Consider the following 18425-nt stretch of genomic DNA (forward strand, 5'->3'; position numbering starts at 1 on the left):
TTTTCACTGTTCTGCACATGTCCTGAGTGACTGCGAAAGTGCTTGCAAGTATTGATCTCGGGGTTACAAATAAATTTTGGCATGTAGGTGAATTTGTAATATAGAACCCCTGAATGATGAGGGTCGATTGATGTATTATTTAATCCTCATAACAACCCTGCAAGGTAGGCACTATTATCACCTTGATTTTCGCATATCAGAAAGTGAAACAGGAGTTTAGGTTGACTTGCCCCAAACGTCACAGCTACAAAACGGGGGAGCCAGGATTCTAACCCAGGCAGTCTGACTACGGAGCCTAGACTCTTATCCAGTTACCTCCATTGGCTTATGGCTTCAGTAAATTTTATGTGGTGTTTTTTAGGAAACGAAGCTTGGCTCATAGGGCATGAGAAGTGAAAAGGCCCAAATCACATTCTTAAATCTTCAATATTCTTTTCTAAGTAAAATTTCTTACACCCAGGTACAGGTTGAAAATCATGAAATTGCCCTTTTTAGGTTAAACACAATTGGACACTGGCAAATTCCATGGCTCAACCTCACATATCCTTGGAAAGCTTTCTCCCCATTAGTAGAGGTATCAGTTTGTTTCGTCTTTTTGCATACGCAAAACTAAAGTTACTATACTTCAAAAGGAAAAAATTTAGGGAATGTATAGATGTACTCTTATTATAGAAGCACACAGGTTTATTATTTCATAGCATTTTTTCCGCTCTATTTTCTGATCTTTTTAAGTTAAGGACAAAAGAATAGGATCTCACACTTCAGTATAAACAGGCCAAATATAAGTATTTTCCACCTAAAAGATGCTGAACATTGGACTGTTTTATCAGAGCAAGTGTATCATCTGTGTTTCTAGGGGTCTTACCATGTGTTTTCTATCTCATTGAGATTAGATAAAATTCTACTGAAGGCAGTAAGGATGGGCAATAAAAGCCTTTGGGGCTCCACCTTTTAATTGTTACATTTTAGGGAAGGAACGGAGTAGGTGATGTAATAAAACAAAACAGTAGGCATTTCATCACGATCACACCAAACTGGAAAGCAGGAGTGTATTTCTGGAAAACTCCTGGATTCTCTGGAATTCACACTGTACAGGAAGCCCTAGTTTCTCATCTCTCCTTAGCAAGGTAGAGAATAAGAGAGAAAATAAGTCACTGCCGGCAGACTGAGAAGACGGCTGACTAGTGTCTCCGATAAACCACCTTATCGGGGTTTGGATGCCAGTTCCTTTTATGGCACAGAAAGGGGTTAGAGACGAGGAAGCAAAGTAAAAAGGCCATACGTTTTGCAAATATTCCCTGGAACTGCCAGCCTGAGTGAGGGGATGTGTTAATGTCTTTTTTTTTTTTTCTTTTTGGCAGCCATCTACAGGTGGGCGGGGTGAGACTGTCTCCCTGGGAAACGAAGAGACGCTCTTTAGTTTAACATTCAGGCAGAGGGGCAGGGTTCCCTGGGGCAGGCCATAATATATGTATGTGATTACACCAACAAAAGCGACGAAAAGCAAAGGCTGAAATCAAAGAAACAGACGGAACAGGGAGTCGGATTTAGCTATTCCCTGTTACACCACCAGCGCCCAAAGCCTGCCCCTTGTCCCCGGACTCCCTTCGAGCGGAGATACTCGGCGAACGGCAGTCTAGAACGGAATCCCTGCCAGTATTGGCACAAGGGCCCCAGCCTTCTTCTGTCGGGCCTGGAAGCGGGTCTAGGGCACGGGGCCTCAGTACTGGACCTGAGTCTGCAGATCTAGACTTCTAGTCCCGGCACTGGAGCCCGGGTCCGCAGGCCTGGACGTGGGCCCAAGGCACGCGGCTTCGAGGACACTCGTGAGGATCCGCGTTCGTGGGTCTATTCATCCAACAAGCAACGGCTGTGCGCACCTCTGGGTCCCGACTCCCGGAGGTCGGAGGCAGCGACTGCTGAACCCGAGCGCGGGAGACCGCGGCTCTCCGCGTCCTTCCCGGACAGCTTCCGCCCCGCGGGCCGGCGAGCAGCCAGCACAATGTGGACGCCATACCCCAGGCACCCCCGCCCGCGGCCACAGGGCCCACACAGGCCAGCGGCGGAACCCGACGCGCATGCGCACGCTGCTACGGAGGCCGCAAGGGCCGCGCCGACGTGCCGGAAGCGGGCTACCCGGACTTCCGGTCGGCCCCAAGAGTTTCCGGTTCCGGGTTTCTCGGCGGGCGAGAAGGGCCGTTGCGGCCCAGGAGCAGGGCCATGGATAAGCTTCGGCGAGTCCTGAGCGGCCAGGACGACGAGGAGCAGGGCCTGACTGCACAGGTAGGGAGCCTGCCTCCGGCCTCTGGGGTGAACGTGTGTTGGGGCGGGGCCGCGGAGCGTGGGCAGCGGGCCGCTTCTACCTGCAGAGGTGATGCGGGAGGGCGCCAGGGCCTCCCGGGAAGAACTTGGGGCGCTTTCCAGGTTTCCATGTAGTCTACAGAAGCTCACTTTGAGACCCCCCCCACCCCCAGTTTGGCCTTGCGACTCTCAGGAACGTACTTCGCTGCATGTCTTCCTTTCCCAAATAACCCATTTGCCCCCACGCTGCTCTCCCCCAGCCTTCGCTTTGTTTTCTGCGCCTGGTGTGGACTTTGAACTCGGGCTGGCAGCGCAGTAGCTGTGCGGGTACCCGTCCTGCCAGCTGCATAAGCTGAAATCTTAAAGCTTCGTTGCATCTGTTAGACCCTGGAATTAAGTGAGGTGTTGTGAGTGTATGTTTTTTGGAAGGAGGGAGACTGGAGGGAGAAAAGAAAAAAACACAGGTCATTGAGAAGTGAAATAATACTGAATTAAAAGTTGTCAGTTGAGCCCTCATAAGCGGTTTTTTTAAAAAACAATCCTTGTCTGCGTACTTTACCCACGAGACTTGAAAAGGGTTACTTCCGTTAAAAGGAGGGATAAAAATAGTGCAGGAGGAACTGCTTTATAAGTATCTTTGTCATTTGCATGCAGACAAATTCTTGCCTGCCTGTCACAGAAGTGGAACATTTAAAATGAAACGGTATTACATAAGGACCTTTTATTTGTCCCTTCTCTTGTCCTAACTTCCTTCCTTGTTATAAACAGCACCTCTTGTGAACAGGATTCTGGACTAGTCTGTGAGGGTTCAGAGACTGAAAGTCAGGCATCTGCTCTAACCAGTTTGGCGAATCGTAATGGTAATACAAGAACCCATAAATGGTAATATGAGAAACGTCCATTAGGCAGCAATGGCTTACCCAGCTCATTTATTTATTTTATTTTATTTTAATTGTTTTATAAATTTATTTATTTTATTTTATTTTTGGCTGTGTGGGGTCTTCTTTGCTGCGCACGGGCTTTCTCTAGTTGTGGCGAGCGGGGCTACTCCTCTTTGCAGTGTGCGGGCTCCTCATTGTGGTGGTTTCTCTTGCTGAGCATGGGCTCTAGGCGCGCGGGCTTCAGTAGTTGTGGCACGTGGGCTTAGTAGTTGTGGTGTGCGGGCTCATTAGTTGTGGCTCGCGGGCTCAGTAGTTGTGGCTCACGGGTTCCAGAGCGCAGGCTCAGTAGTTGTGGTGCACGGGCTTAGTTGCTCTGTGGCATGTGGGATCTTCCCAGACCAGGGATCGAACCTGTGTCCCCTGCATTGGCAGGCGGATTCTTAACCACTGTGCCACCAGGGAAGCCCCCAGCTCATTTATTAAACCACTGTTTCATGCTTCACGTTATGCTCTAGGTCTGTGCTATACAAACAGTAGCCCTAGCGACATGCGGCTATTTAAATTTAAGTTAAATAAAATTTAAAATTCCTTTCTCAGCCATACCAGCCACGTTTTAGGTGCTGGGTGGGCAGGTAAGTTAGTGGCTGATGCATAGGACAGTACATGCTTGGGGCATTCCATTGCAGAAAGTCCTGTTAGACAGAGCTGCTCTAAACCTTGGGGGCGTGAAGGTGGTGGTGCCACTTCTCTTGAGCCCACTCTCTAGAGGGGAGGAAAATTATGTAGAGAAGTCATTGACCAAAGATTGGAGTGATTGACTGGAATGGACAAGTGCATTGAGTTCAGAGGAGGTGATCGTTTATTCATTCAACAAATATTTTGGCGCCTGCATATGTTTGGCTCTGTTCAAGATGCTGGTGTTATAACAGTGACCAAAAGAAAGGCCTCCCCTACATGGAACTTACATTTTAATTGGGGAAAACAGTTAATAAACAAGTAAATATAAAAATATGTCAGCCAGTGATAAGTGCCATGGAAGAAGGTAAAGCAGGTGGATGAGGTTGGGATCATCTTGTTGTGTTGGATGGTCAGGGAAGATGTGTCTGTTAGGGTGACATTACAGCATAGGTCTGAAGAGCACTGGGATATCTGGGTAACCCTTACAAGTAAATATCTCCCAACTCATGCAAATATAGATCCTGAGAACAGGCTCAGCACGTTCAAGGCCCGTAAAGAGGCCACAGGGTGTCTGGAGCCAGGGGCCAGGGAAGCGGGAAGGTGGGAGGTGGGCTCCAGGTCATGTGGGGTGTTGCAGGACACAGTAAGGACTTCAGCCTTTACTCTGAGTGTGCTGAGGAGCCGTTGGGTTTTGAGCGGAGCGGGCATGTGACTGCCTTGGATTTTAAAGGGTCGCCCTGGCTGGTCTGTGGAGAACAGACTGCAGGGGCAAGAGTGGCAGCTGGAGCCTGGTCAGAGGACTAGGGTAGTGGTCCTGGGAAGAGACCTGGGTCAGGGAGGTGGGAGTGACGGTGGCTTAAAGTGAGAGTGGCCAGGCTCTGTAAATGGTCCGAGTGCAGAGCTGACGGGTTGGGTGTGAGAGTGCTGCTGGAGGGGCCCGGGTGCCTCTGGTTTTGACCTGAGCCGCTGGAGAGATGGAGTCGCCCTTGACTGGGACATGGAAGGCGCACGTTGGGGGGTCATCTGGATGTTGAGTGAGATGCCAGCTAGCATCTGAGTGCAGGTTCTAGAGCTCATGGGAGGAAGTACTTGAGATAACCAAGGGATTGTGGGTAAGTAGAAAAGGGAGAAGGCCCAGGGTTTGACCTCTGGAGCTTTCAGTGAGGAGCTCAGGAGACTGGGAACCTGGAGAAGGCCAGGTCCTGGCAGAGACGAGCTCAGCAGCTCAAGCAGAGCCACAAATGAAGGGGCTAATTCAGCCGCAGATCACTTCCTGCGATGTAACCAGCCCGGGGCTAAAACCAGGGACGGGGTGGTGATCTGGGGTCTCATGGGGCAGCGAAGGCCTGGGGTCAGGCAGTTTTATGGACTCTGAGGTCGGGGGAGGAGGGCGATTGGGAGGGCCGAGGGGGATGAGTCAGGAGGAGTGTGTCCCCTGTTGGACAGGGAGCTCTCCTAAGGGGCTCAGACAAAGAGCCTCGGGGCTGGGGGTGCAGGGAGGTGAAAGGGCAGGACCAGCCGCTGTCCTTGCCTGCAGCTCCTCTCAGGGGCTGTGGGCCCGGCAGCTTCCCCCCCGTGCCTTTTTTTTTTTTTTTTTTTTTTTTTTGCAGTACGCGGGCCTCTCACTGCTGTGGCCTCTCCCGTTGCGGAGCACAGGCTCCGGATGCGCAGGCTCAGCAGCCATGGCTCACGGGCCCAGCCGCTCCGTGGCACGTGGGATCTTCCCGGACCGGGGCACGAACCCGTGTCCCCTGCATCGGCAGGCGGACTCCCAACCACTGTGCCACCAGGGAAGGCCCCCCACCCCCCCGCCGCCGCGCCTTTTAACCAAGAGCCAGGCCCTCACCCCGCACTTAGCACCCAGGAGTACCCAGTAGGTATTTGTTGAGTGAATCAGTGAATGACTGACTGAGCAGAGGCTGGAGGGTGAAGTCAGGCTTTTTGTCTGTTTAAGATGGAAGAGGCTTACGCGTGTTCACAGGTTGATGGAAGGGGGTCTCCACAAGAATGTGGTTCACTGTTGTACACGGGGAGAAAAGCCAGCTGTGTCAGTTCCCTGGGGCGTCAGAGGGCTTGGCCTCTGAAGCAGGGCGGCCACGTTGGCCTTTGCCCCTGTGCTGTGGTCCGGGGCCAGGAAGGGAGGGTGAGGGTTCCTAGGGTGAGCTTGGTGTTTGGCAACAGCAAGCGGTGCAGGGCATCCCCACGGGGCTTCCGTGTTCTGTGGGAAATAGAGGCAGTGTGTCTGCTGACTGGGGAGGTGCCAGGGCAGGAACTGGAGGTTGAAATGGAGGTGGGTTGGCAGGGTCAGGGGGTGACAGTGAGAAGGCAGGTGAACTTAAACAGCAGTGCACTTGGGATGCCTGGCAGGCAGTGCCCAGGGCCCCCTGAAGTTGGCGATGACCTGGTTAGGATGCCACGTCCTGCCGTGTGACTCCACCCAGAGGAAGAGGGAGGAGGGCTTGAGTCATGCCAGGGTTTTGCTGGTGGATAGAGCAGAAAGGGAACTTGCGCTTTTGTGTTGAAGTAAAGGAGGGGATAAAGGGGCCGAAGAGGCTGCGAAGCATCCAGGCAGGAGCCCTTGAATCAGTGCCCTGGGGAGGATGTCGCAGCTGGAGAGCAGTGTGGCCTGGACTTGGAGTGATTTCGGGGAGTGCGAGTCCCAGGGTCTCTGAGTGGAGGGGAGAGCAGAGGCTGTCGGAGAGGAGAGAGTGAAGAACAGAAAGGCTGGGCTGTCAACGTGCATGTAGAAAGCACCCGAGACTCTGCTAGGATCTGGGGCAGGACCTGTGGTCGGGGCTGCTGAGTGAGAGAGGATGCCTGGGAGAGCGGTGGGTGACGGCGATGAGGAGCCTCTGAGTAGGGGAGGGGACCCCTGGGGAGGTGGGTCAGGACTGCACTGGAGGGGCCGTGGGCGCCTGCTTCTGTGCTCGCTGTCCTCTCGTCTTTATCTCATCGTCCACCACTGTCTCTGGAGGAGCAGTTCTAGGAATTGCATGTATGCGGTGGTTGCCTTTATTCGAGTGGTGGTGGCCCGGGAGCCAGGCCCAGGTGCCCATGCTGTTCCCTTGTGATGGTGTCCTCCTCCCGGCTTCTCCATCCCCTAGGAAGGCAGCTCGTATCTGTGCCATGGGTTCATTCATTCACCTGTAATGTTGGTGCTGCGGTGAAGACGTTTTCCTCCATTGTTTCCAACTTTTTTTTTTTTAATAAGTTCTGGTTCCAGGTGAGGTTGATTTATTGCAGCAGGAAGAGGGCACCGGCGAATGGGAGAGTCGCTCCTGCTCTCACGAGGTTTATTCTTGGCTTCCTCTTCCTTTGATAACAAATTAGTAAAATAACTGGTGGCCACTTCAATGTGTATTTCTTTGCTAAGACTAAATTTACAAGATCAGAATAGTTGCTGGTTTTGGTGGGCTCCTTCCTGATCCCGTTGGACAAGCACGTCACACCTACAAGCACATGCTAACGCGGTCTGTGGGGTCAGGGCTCCCTCCGTCTCCCTCATGGACAGGGCAGTGCCTGGTTTTCTTGCACGGTGGGCACTGTATCATTTTCCCAATTGGGAGTTAGGGAATCTGTGATTTGTTTCTGTATCCTGGGCAATCTGAAGGACTTGCGACAGGTCATTTGCTTGTGGATCAAATTTACAAATGGAAAGAATTTGTTACATGTTTCGATTTAAAGATCACTTGGCTGATGGTAATGAGAGGAAAAATATCTACTATTTATACAAATGACTCTGCTTAATACTGAGTTGAACTTAAGAACAATGGGGTGATTGAAACTTGTAAAGGAAGTAAAAACAGATGCTTCTTCCACTCTCATTAAGTCCTCATGTCATCGTGTATTCGCACTGACCACTTAGAAACCCTGCTTACTTAGGGTACCGTTTCTCCTTTTTTACAAACCGGTAGATTCCCTGTGCGATACGCAGTCTGCAGGGTTTATTCTGTTCTATGTGTATTCTACCTAATCAGATAAAAATGAAATTTAGATGTTTTTATAGGCAGGTTCATTCTTTGTTTAAAAGACAGTGATCAGTTTTAGTATAAACAGATGACATTGCTGGAAACAAGAATGTCTGTGGATTAAAGCAGATTTTAAAAAATATTTAAAATGTGTTCAAAAGTGATGGATGTTACATTGACAGAATCTTTAGTTGTTTTTATCTGCTTTTCATGCTGCATAAGGATTCACAGATCAATCTATTGAGGTAAGGAATTTTGAGCTTTTGCATATAAAACTTTGTATTTTTGCATCATTATTTTGAAAATACATTCTAAGCATGTGGTCTTTTAAGTATATGATAATGCAAGTTAATAATAATTTTGGAATATAAATCCTTATTGTATATTTCTAGTTTCTTGAAACATCTGTTGTTGATACTTTTTCAGCCTTGTTGGGAAAATGAGTTTTAATGGTGTACCTAGTAATGTAAATGTGTGCTTACCATTTGCAACAAGGTAGATGGACCTAGAGAACATTAAGCTTAATGAAGAGAAAGACAGATACTGCATGTTATTGCTTATATGTGGAATCTAAAAAATAAAACAAATGTGTGTAACAGAACAGAAGCAGACTCACAGATGCAGAGAACGAACTAGTGGCTACCAGTGGGGAGAGAAGGGGGAGGGGCAAGATAGGAGGAGGGGGTTAAGAGATACAAACTGGTGTGTATAAAATAGCTAAGCAGCTGAGATGTACAGCACAAGGAAATATCCCCGTTATTTTGTAGTAACCTTAAAGGGAATATAATTTATAAAAATATTGAATCCCTGTGCTGTACAGCTGAAACTAATGTAATATTTAAATAATATAATAATATTGTTAGTACTTCAGTTACACTGTACTTCAGTGAAAGCAAATGTGTGCTTAATCGTTACTGTGTGCCGCATCATAGTGTGACGTGTGTGGAGTGCGGCCCCGTACAATCTGGTTGGAGTCCACGTGACATACGGGGATGTTGTCCCCCTGCAGTTAATTCGCGTGCGTTTCTAATAACGGTTGTGAGGACGCCAGGGCTTCCGTGACTTGTAGCTGAGGTTGTCAGATGTGCCCCGTGGTAGACTCTGCGGGGGCTCCCCAGGTCCCAGTCACTGGGCGGACGTGCCCGCCGCCCTGCAGCTCACAGCTGTCCTCTTGTGCTCATGCTGTAGCTCCTGCAGCAGCCTGGGCCCTCCGCCCTCTGCCTGCAGCCAGCCACCAGCTGCTGCGAGGAGGGTTCCAGAAGGGCGGCCTGGCCTCAAGCGGCACAGACGGTGAGGTATGGTGTTAACCGAGCTCCAGCTGCAGGCAGGGCCTCACTCGTCCCTCCCCTTCTCTGTCCAGCTTCCCTCCCTTGCCTGAGGGCTCCCCCCCCCCACCGCCCCCAGAGAGGTTCCGGCAGGACAGTCCCTGTGTCAGGCTCTGCATGTAGGGACTTTGCCCAGATGCCCTCGGACATAGAGATGTTGAGAGAAGGTGTGTGTCTATGAGTCCACAGGTGTTGACCTGTCAACATTTTGCCCGTCTTGTTTCATCTTTCCCCTACTTTTCAATCAATGAGTATTTTATAAGGTATCTCATAGCTTATGTCATTTCATCCACATCAGTGCTTCTCCTGTCCCTAACAGGTGAGAGCTTTCTAAAACCGTATAACACAATAATGCTGTTATCTCACCTGGCAAAGTTAACAGTGACTCCTCAGGACCGTCTCATTCCCAGACCTGTTGATATTCCCCTTTACGGCCATGGAATCGTAATATTCTTAACACTACAATGTGCAGAGTAAAACAGATTCATTGTCTATATTAACATGAAGCTTTGCTTTAATGTAGTATAAAGCATCAGGTCGGCAAGCGATGATTTAAAAACACGTTCTGATTCCCCTTCTTTCCTCAGGTCCTGGACGCCTCGTCCCTCAGTTTCAACACCAGGCTGAAATGGTTTGCCATATGCTTCGCCAGTGGCATCATCTTCTCTATTCTTGTGCGTTAAGGCTGTATGTTGCTCCGTAATTTCTGTTTTGTGTGAGACTGATCATTCCATTTAGTCCCAACATGCAGTCCACTTTATCTGGACTCTTCTGATGGGACATACTTAGTCCCCTGAAATAAAGGGGTAGAGATCAATAAAAAGATGCAGAGATTAATATTTTGGGGGGTTTATGGATTGCTAAAATAATTTCATTTAAGAAAGATCAGTGTGTATTAGGAGAGTTGCAGTCAGTGATTTAGATTTTTGACTTGCCATTTATAAAAAGAATACTTAAGTAGAGTGAGATTTACTCAGATGTATAAAGAAAGTTATGTAATGGCTCATTTATATATACTTACATGCAAATAGGCAGAAGATTCAAATTAGCAAATAACATTGAAAATTAACTACTTTTTAAAAACCTATATAGAGACTATATATTAACACATTTATACATAAACTTTATAATATATGTATATTCTATTATTACTGTTCTATTATTACTACAGTAGCACATTTATATTTTAATCTATTACAGTGGTAAAATTACTTTTAAATAACTATAATATCTTAACTCAGGGAACTGGATTACTGTGGCTTCCTGGTGGCATAAAGCTTTTTGCAGTGTTTTATACCCTTGGAAATATTGCTGCCTTAGCCAGGTATGTACAGAAGTTTGGCTTCTCAAAATATTTCATTTGCTATCATTATCAAAATTTTCTTTTCTAATAGGATATATTTCTGTAGATCTATACATACTGTGAATTCAAAATTTACATTCATTCAATAGATACTTAGACTCCTGCTGGGTGCCAGCTGCCATCATAGAGTGTCCATGGTGGGAATAGCCAGCATTTGGAGGTGCTTACTGTGTGCCAGGCCCTATCCTAAGTGTTCTGTGTCTGTCACCCCATTTGTGAGGTGGGCACTGTTATCAGCCCATCTTATAGCAGGGTGTAGTAGCATGGGGCGGGGGGGTCACTCCCCGGGGAGGTGCCTAGTGAGGTGACCAGGCCTGGTTCCCACCCGAGAGTCCTCCGGAGCCCCGGCTTGTAGCTGCCTCGGCGAGGGGACCGTCAGATGCCCAGCCGACCAGCGGCGGAAGCAGATCGGGGGTGGCAGTGCCGGGCCCAGGAGTCGGACAGGGCCACACAGTGGCAGTGACTCTGAGGACTGTGCACTGGGCGCTCAGGGAGTCCCCCCCGGGGGCCTTGGGTGCATCTCTGGGGGAGTTGATGTCTGTTAGCGTAGTTGTCACGTTTACGAGCTCTCAGCTTTCAGAGGTGAGCTCCTGCCTCTTCAGGGACGTTCTGCATCAGAGGTGCTGCCCAGTGCAGGGGCGTGAGCCGTGGCCAAGCTCGGTCCCCTCTCCTGGGCTCGCCCCGATGCCCCTCCTCAGACCGCAGCCTGGAAGAGGCCTGAGGGCGCAGTTGCACACTTTTGCCCTTAGACAGTGCTTGTGGGGCTGTTCTCCCCGTTACGACGGGGAACGTGCGTAGAGGTGAGGAAGCAGTGGCTGACTTGGCACCAACGGAGAGCAGGCTGCCTTGTCAGCCTGGACCGGCTCAGCGGTCGCGCTCACCGGCACTGGGAGTGATTTGTGACAGGCGTTCCTGTGTCTCAGAAGACAGAAGGAGTAACGCTTCCTTCTAATGTTAAGGAGAAATGCAACAGACTCAGTGAGATTTTCTAATTAAACTAACATAGGATTTCTTTTCTTAAAAGTACTTATTTTTACACAGCCGGACAAGTTAATAGCTCCCTCTCTCATTTCTTTTATTCGTTTCAAATAGTACATGCTTTTTAATGGGACCCGTGAAACAACTGAAGAAAATGTTTGAAACAACGAGATTGCTTGCAACGATTGTTATGCTGGTAAGTAAATAATGACACTTTTAAAAAACTTTTTTCGAATTTTTTTTTCTTTTTGCATTACTTTGTGAGGTACTAATGTTATAATTCTCTTGTTGAATATGACAGTCACATTCTTCAGGCTGTGTGTTTAAAGAGTCTGGATTTGTGGCATTGCCTGAAATGATTGGCTGGGTGATCCTGTGTTCTTTTGTGTATTCTAACAGTGTAGCTCTGTGTATTGCACGTGAAAATGAGAGCTGCATGTATTTCATTTTCAGGCCCCATGGAGCACCTTAATGGACCCCTGTGTGTACTTTCTGGAGGGTGGGCCTGGAAGACGGGTCACTTCTGGGTCCATATGAGGCTTCTCAGGGAGAGTTGGCTTAATTTTGGTGGCCTGTCACCTGGCCTTTGTCGCTCCCCCGTTGGACTGTTGCACAAATACCTAGGCCTGCCCCACTGCTTTCCCTGCCTCTCCTCGTCTCTCCCCTGCCTCCTCTGGGGGACGTAGCTGTGGAATGACAGTGCAGTCTTTCTGTGTGAAATCATTATAACAGGTTCCTTTGTAAAGCTAAGTAAAACAGAACTTACTGTACAGGAGCGGTTGTACTGAGTCCTGCGGTGGCGGCTTGAATTAGTAAACGTTAGCGCAAGCATTCATAAATCCATAACAACAGCTGCTGTCACTCTCATTCATTCTTGAAACAGTCTCTCTGTTGGCTTAGTCAGCGGGTAATTTATTACATGCTTTCAGTTTACCAAGGAATATATATTGCAGCAGTCACAGGCTTTAAAATAATACTCAGGGAATATATAAGGACAGCTAGAGTAAGCGGTCTCATTAATTTTGTTCTCTAGTGTGTTATCATGCAAATGAATGCAGAATAGTGTATGCATTTTTGTTAAGCTTTGGAAAAGGCTCAAATTGACGATTTTTCTTTCCTTTCCTGTAGTTGTGTTTCATACTTACCCTGTGCGCTGCTCTTTGGGTAAGTTACCTCAACCATATCTGTTTTCTACTAACTGTGTGGCCCCTCACCAGGTAGACTGTCATCGCACCATCATCTCCAAGGAGCTCAAAGTCTGGTTTCTTAAAACCCACCAAAGACTGGGTGTCCCTAAAACCTAGTTAACAGCTAGGCTTGCAGTGGATTCTGCCACCTAAAACAGACAGAAGTGAGCTCGTGCTTGCGTCCAGGTCAGACTGGCCCCTCTCGCAGGCCCAGGGCCGTGAGAGGCCCTCGCTGAGGGTCTGCGTGCTCTGTCAGCTGGGCTGATATCCTCGCTGTGCTGTGGCTCTAGGGTGGGGGGTGCATCGTGAGCATCAGGGTGTCCACACAGTGAGGAGAAAGGGCCGGAAAACAAACCCAAACAAATTAACACAGAGGGACAAAAGGACTTAAATTATTCTTGCAGCACTTACGGATGAGGTGAACGGCTCCTCATTAGCCTTCAGAGAAGTTACTTTATTACAATTCAGTTTACTCGTCGATGCTCCTGATTCTGCATTACGTTTGCTTATTGTTCCTTATCCACCTCCAAAGGGGTCTGAGGAGGTTCTTGAGCTCCCAAGAACACTGCGCACTTTAAAGAAGATGGGGTGGCATACGACACACTGCAGAGACGTTCATCAAAAATGTTCTGCTTTTAATTTTGATGATTTAAGGACCGGACTTTAGTTATGCAAGAATGCACTTAATACATCATTTCCCAGTGATAACTTAAAAGAATTTTCGTAAACAATCTTCGCATTTCCCTATGGAAAATTGATTTCTGGTTTGGAAAGGTCCAGCAGTCTGTTTATAAGCAGTAGATTAAAAATAAGTGAAAAAGTAAATAAATAAAAATTTAAAATAAAGATGGACAAGAAATTCTAAAAATAGATCATTTTAAAACAACTGTGGAAACTTTATCTTACATTATTCCAGAAGATCACAATAAAATACAATTTTAGTTCAAAAAATAACTCAAGAAAATGAACAAGTGTGAATGAGAAAGATACGTAAATTCCACATAGGATACAGATCTAATAACCAAGTGGGTATTTTAGAAAGGTTAAACTTGACTTAAAGGACCTAACATGAGAGAGATTTAATATTTTCGGCCTGTGCACATTTATTTCATTAATGTTTAATGCCATATACTTAGCAGCATTTGAATAAATGGAATCAGAGGATTCTAGAAAGAAGATACAATTTATAGATATGTAATTCTCCGATCTCCTGAATCTTAAATTTGTCATACTAGGATTTAATGAAACAAGTTGGAGCTATCGTTTATATTTTTGAAGGGGAGGAACTGAACTTGCTTGTGAAAAATATTTTTTAAAAAAATGTTTAACTTATTATTTCTTTGTCTTTGCTGTTGTCAGTGGCATAAGAAGGGGCTGGCCTTATTATTCTGCATATTGCAGTTCTTGTCAATGACCTGGTAAGTCTTACACTAAATAGAAAGTTAAAATTTCCTAAGCAGTGCCATGCATTTTGTTCTGAGCCTGTAAGCCTAGGAAGGTCATTGGCATTTTACCGGGTCAGGTAAGCCTGTGCCTTGGAGGGGAAGGGCCTCCTGAGAGGTCAGGTGCCTGAGGTCTGCAGTGTGTCCTGGGGGGCCTAAATGTGGGAGAGCTGAGGAGAGTTGGGGGCTGTGCTTGCCCAGGCACACAGGGCTGCGTTCACTTCTCTAATGTGTGAAACAGAAATGCAGGAGGTGCCACACGAACCCTGAGGTCCAGGCCGAGCCACAGGATGAGCCCGAGGGCACGGCGGGGAACCACTCACTGCCTGGTATTGCTGAGCACCTGCCGAGTGAGTGCCGACTCCTCAGCGAGGCTGCTCTGCCCTTGCCTCTCCCTGAGGCGCCCTCCCCTCTGAGCGTTCAGTCACACCGTCCTTCCTGATCGCTCCCTCCCCCGGCCACGTTCAGGTCCTGGGCTGACGGCCCAGCGAATACGATTGAGTTGAATGTGCCCTCCTTGCACGCTCCCGCGTCAGACCAGAAAGGTGTTCTTGACGTACAAAATATTTCTACGAGTGTTTTTCCTTTTTCTTTAGAGCTCAGTCTTGTTTGCTTCCTTGCAATCGTCAGTAAACCCCTTCCTGACTTTGCTGTTTTAAATTTCTCCTTTTTGATATCACCCAATCTGAGATCAGTGGGTTTTGTTTTTTGTTTTTTGTTTTTTTGCGGTACGTGGGCCTCTCCCTGTTGTGGCCTCTCCCATTGCGGAGCAGAGGCTCCGGACGTGCAGGCTCAGCGGCCATGGCTCACTGGTCCAGCCGCTCCACGGCATGTGGGATCTTCCCGGACCGGGGCACGAACCCGTGTCCCCTGCATCGGCAGGCAGACTCTGAACCGCTGCGCCACCAGGGAAGCCCCAGTCTTTGTTTTGATGCTGTTGCTACCTTTCCGCTGATGGAATGTCAACAGATGTTAAATGCAGTTCCCTACGTGTTACAAAAGAACCTTATGATGTTGTTTTACTCTTTTTCAGTGAAATGTGGAAAAATGTAAATCTTTGTTATTTTCTATTAATATGTTGCTTTTTATTGTTAATCTGTACTTAATGATTGCTTTATCCCTGAAGGAGAGTGCAGTTTATTCTGTTATTTTATAGTTTTTATTTTTAAAAAATAACTTGAAAAGGGTAATACAACAGGCTTTTTATTACAGCAGGCTTCAGCAGGCATCAGAATCAGAGTTTTTTAAAAGCACATTGCTTACTGAGACGCAGTTTCTCATTCAGGAGGTGTGGGGGGGCAGGCATCTGCGTTTTTAACAAGTTCCCCGGTGATGCTGTATGCCGTCAAGGGTCATACTTTGAGAATCACTGTGCAATAGTCTACTGCTTCATTTTTTATGGTGTTAGAATATGGCCATTTGGCAAAAAGGAAAACATCATTCAGTTTCAACATTCTTGAATTTTTCTTGCAGGTATAGTCTGTCGTACATCCCGTATGCAAGGTGAGCTTGTTTCAATTCTGTCTTGTTTCTGCTCCTCTAATGCCCTTTACACAGATACGTGAATTTTAGTAATTTTCATATTAAAATGTGATTTAAAAGGCTGATTTTGGTTGACTTTGTTCCCAGAAGGAAACTATTTTTTAAATGAGTGGAATAGAAGCTTGCCATATCAAGTAAAAAACATGTTGAACAGATGTAACAGGTAGGCTAGGAGTGTACTTCTGATTTACCACCTGAACATTTGCAGTTAGTGAATTTTGGCAAGAGATTCTAGATCCTTCCGCGACTGCAAGTATTCAGTAAATAGGATATGGAGACTTCAGCAAAAATAAATTCTACTTAAAAAAAAAAGAAAGTTAATGAAAAAATGAATCTGATATAGAAATGTTTGTTTTAAGCCAGTAGAAACATATTTATTCTGTATGTCAAGAGGTAATTGCCCTTTGTATATCAAGAGGTAATTGCTGCTTTCTTGTATCTTTTCAGAGAAATGTACTAATTTAATTATGGAGGAAAAAACAAATACTTAATTGCAGTCTTAAATCTGACCGATTTGGAGGAATATTCTGTTGAGGCACAGCTTTGTTTCTTTGTGAAATTTGGAAACATAGGTTGCATATGAAAAACAGCAGAATTGTATGCCTGATACGAACAGTGAAGGAAATTGATAGCAGTTCTATTTTTATTCAGTTTCAAATGGATGATTCTTTTTGATGAACACCTAAAAGGAGAAAAAGCAAAGCAGGGTCAACTAAAGGAGAGCAGGCTTAGAACAGGAGCGCAGAGGTAACTAGCCAGTCCTCAGGACCTTGGCTGGGAGAGCTCTTGCTGCTTCTCAACGAGGGGAAAAGGTGCCCCAAATGATGTCCACTGCAGTAGAGCTGGAGCTCACAGCCAGGGCAGGGCGTCTGGGCAGTGACCACCCTCCCCAGAAGTGTCGGGCCCTGCCCTTGAGAGCAGCATGCAGTCTGTCCGTACATCTCCAGTCTGTTGGTGCTCGCCTTAGCAGTCCGTATTCATATAACAACAGTTCAAACTAACTGTTGTGAAGAGACACGTGAAAGGCGAATGAGGTTTTTCACATGAATTTTTTTGGAATTCTTAGGGACACAGTTATAAACGTTCTGCTTTTTAAAATCCAGTTCATTGTTTCTTTTTAAAAATACTTTCGTTGTTTTGGGTATTTACATTTATTTCTTCATAATAAAATTAGCATATGTGTTGTTTAAGATTTTGAAATAAATACCATTTTAGCAACTAACAAATTATTTCCATGTCTCAGTTCTTGATTTCAAGTGATATTCAACAAAGTTTTAATTATGGAAAGGTACTGGGGGTTCCGCTGAGTTCTGACGGGAAAAGGTGATCGTGTATCGTGTGTTTGTCTCTCGGCAGGAATCTTATTGCAAGTTCACTCTGGAGGCAGATTATTATATTGTTTTTCCTCTTTTGTTTTTTCACCAGGGATGCGGTAATTAAATGCTGTTCTTCTTTGCTGAGTTAAAAATCAGAAACTCTTTGAAAAGACCATTTGAAAGCTGATGTTCTGTTTTTGGTGAAGTATACTTTTCCTGATACAGTAATCACTCCAAAAAAACAACTGCACTGACCATTTAAGACCATTTTGTATACTGATAAAAACTACATGCTAATTAAACTGTTAAATGCTTGTGATGTTAAATTCATTTTGTGTCATTAAGATGCTCTTCCAGAGATGAGATTTTAATCATTGCCACTTGTAAATGATTTTTAGCCAGTTTTTTTAATCTTTTCTAAACAGCATCTGAGATGTGTATATTTAAGGGTAAACCTATGCTGCAAGATATATTCAGCTTTTTTGGTGGTTTTAAAATGTCTACATTTTAAAAATATCTTTTTAAAATAAAAACTTTAAATGTGAAAATTTTTATAAGCTAAAAATTGCTAATTATATGTAATAAAAATAATATATAAATCTTTATAATTTTGAAATAAACCCACACTTGGGAAAAACATTTTCTTGATCAAATTTATGTTTTAAGTGGGTGGTACATTGATTCAGTTGAATAAAATTTAGTTTGGGCACTTATGCAATCTTTCTGCAGAAAAACGAGTAGGATACAATCTCTGTCCTGATAATGGGGCTGAGCACAAATCTGTGAAGGATGGGAGGGCCGAGTAACAGTGAAAGCGTTTATCCATCAGTGTGCTGTTCAGGGTGCGAGCCCGGACACAGAGCCCGCCAGGACGGCCGCCCGAGGAGGCGGGCAGGCGGGGCGGAGCAGAGGAGCGAGGAGGGCTGACCGGCCAGGTTGGGTCGGGGAAGCCGGCCGAGAGGAAGGAGCCGGGCCGCCGAGGAGGGAGAGCCTGCGTGGCCTGCGCCAGCTCGTCTGCAGGGAAATGGCCCGGGCCCGGTGCCGGCACCACACCTCCCTGGGCAGAGGGAAGGCGGCCTCGGTGAGGAGAGCGGGGGAGGACGGGCTCCCGGGAGGGTGCGGGAGAAAGACTTGCTGAGTCGGTGAGGGGTCTGCTGGGGACCAGCACGAGGGCTGGGCTGGTGAGCAGAGAGCAGACACACCCCGTCCTGGACGGGGTCCTCGTCTCCAGTCGAGCCCACTGTTGGAGTCATGCTTTAGAGCCATGTGTCCGCAGAGCCGACTGGAAGCCCGTTGCTGTGTGGGTGCAGAGGATCCCGGGACGGTACAGAGCAGCTTCGGGTGAAGACGTGCTCCGTGGAGGTGGGGTGTGGCCTTGGGACGGGGGGTGGGGGGGGAGGGTCACTGAGTCCGCTGAGATGGTGCGGGAGGGAGGGACAGAGCC

At 47.0% G+C, this 18425-nt stretch overlaps 1 protein-coding gene across 1 annotated transcript; it reads left to right on the top strand.

Annotated features, from left to right (window-relative positions):
* The first annotated feature begins 1979 nt into the window (after positions 1-1979).
* On the top strand, positions 1980-18027 carry SFT2D1 (SFT2 domain containing 1). Its single transcript, XM_060029657.1, has 8 exons — positions 1980-2283; positions 9741-9827; positions 10395-10477; positions 11609-11690; positions 12623-12658; positions 14041-14099; positions 15597-15626; positions 17091-18027. The coding sequence occupies exons 1-8, from the start codon at positions 2221-2223 to the stop codon at positions 17128-17130; spliced, it is 480 nt and encodes a 159-aa protein (XP_059885640.1). The 5' UTR covers positions 1980-2220; the 3' UTR covers positions 17131-18027.
* The last annotated feature ends 398 nt before the right edge of the window (positions 18028-18425 follow it).

The sequence above is a fragment of the Delphinus delphis genome, chromosome 14, assembly GCF_949987515.2.
Source record: "Delphinus delphis chromosome 14, mDelDel1.2, whole genome shotgun sequence".
Taxonomy (NCBI): domain Eukaryota; kingdom Metazoa; phylum Chordata; class Mammalia; order Artiodactyla; family Delphinidae; genus Delphinus; species Delphinus delphis.

Bases quoted from the DNA above. Each gene is read 5' to 3' on its own strand.
- SFT2D1 (XM_060029657.1), top strand. From the start codon at position 2,221: ATGGATAAGCTTCGGCGAGTCCTGAGCGGCCAGGACGACGAGGAGCAG. The intron at 9,828-10,394 runs GTGCGTTAAGGC...ATCTTAACTCAG, and splicing joins GCATCATCTTCTCTATTCTT to GGAACTGGATTACTGTGGCT. The intron at 14,100-15,596 runs GTAAGTCTTACA...TTTTTCTTGCAG, and splicing joins CAGTTCTTGTCAATGACCTG to GTATAGTCTGTCGTACATCC.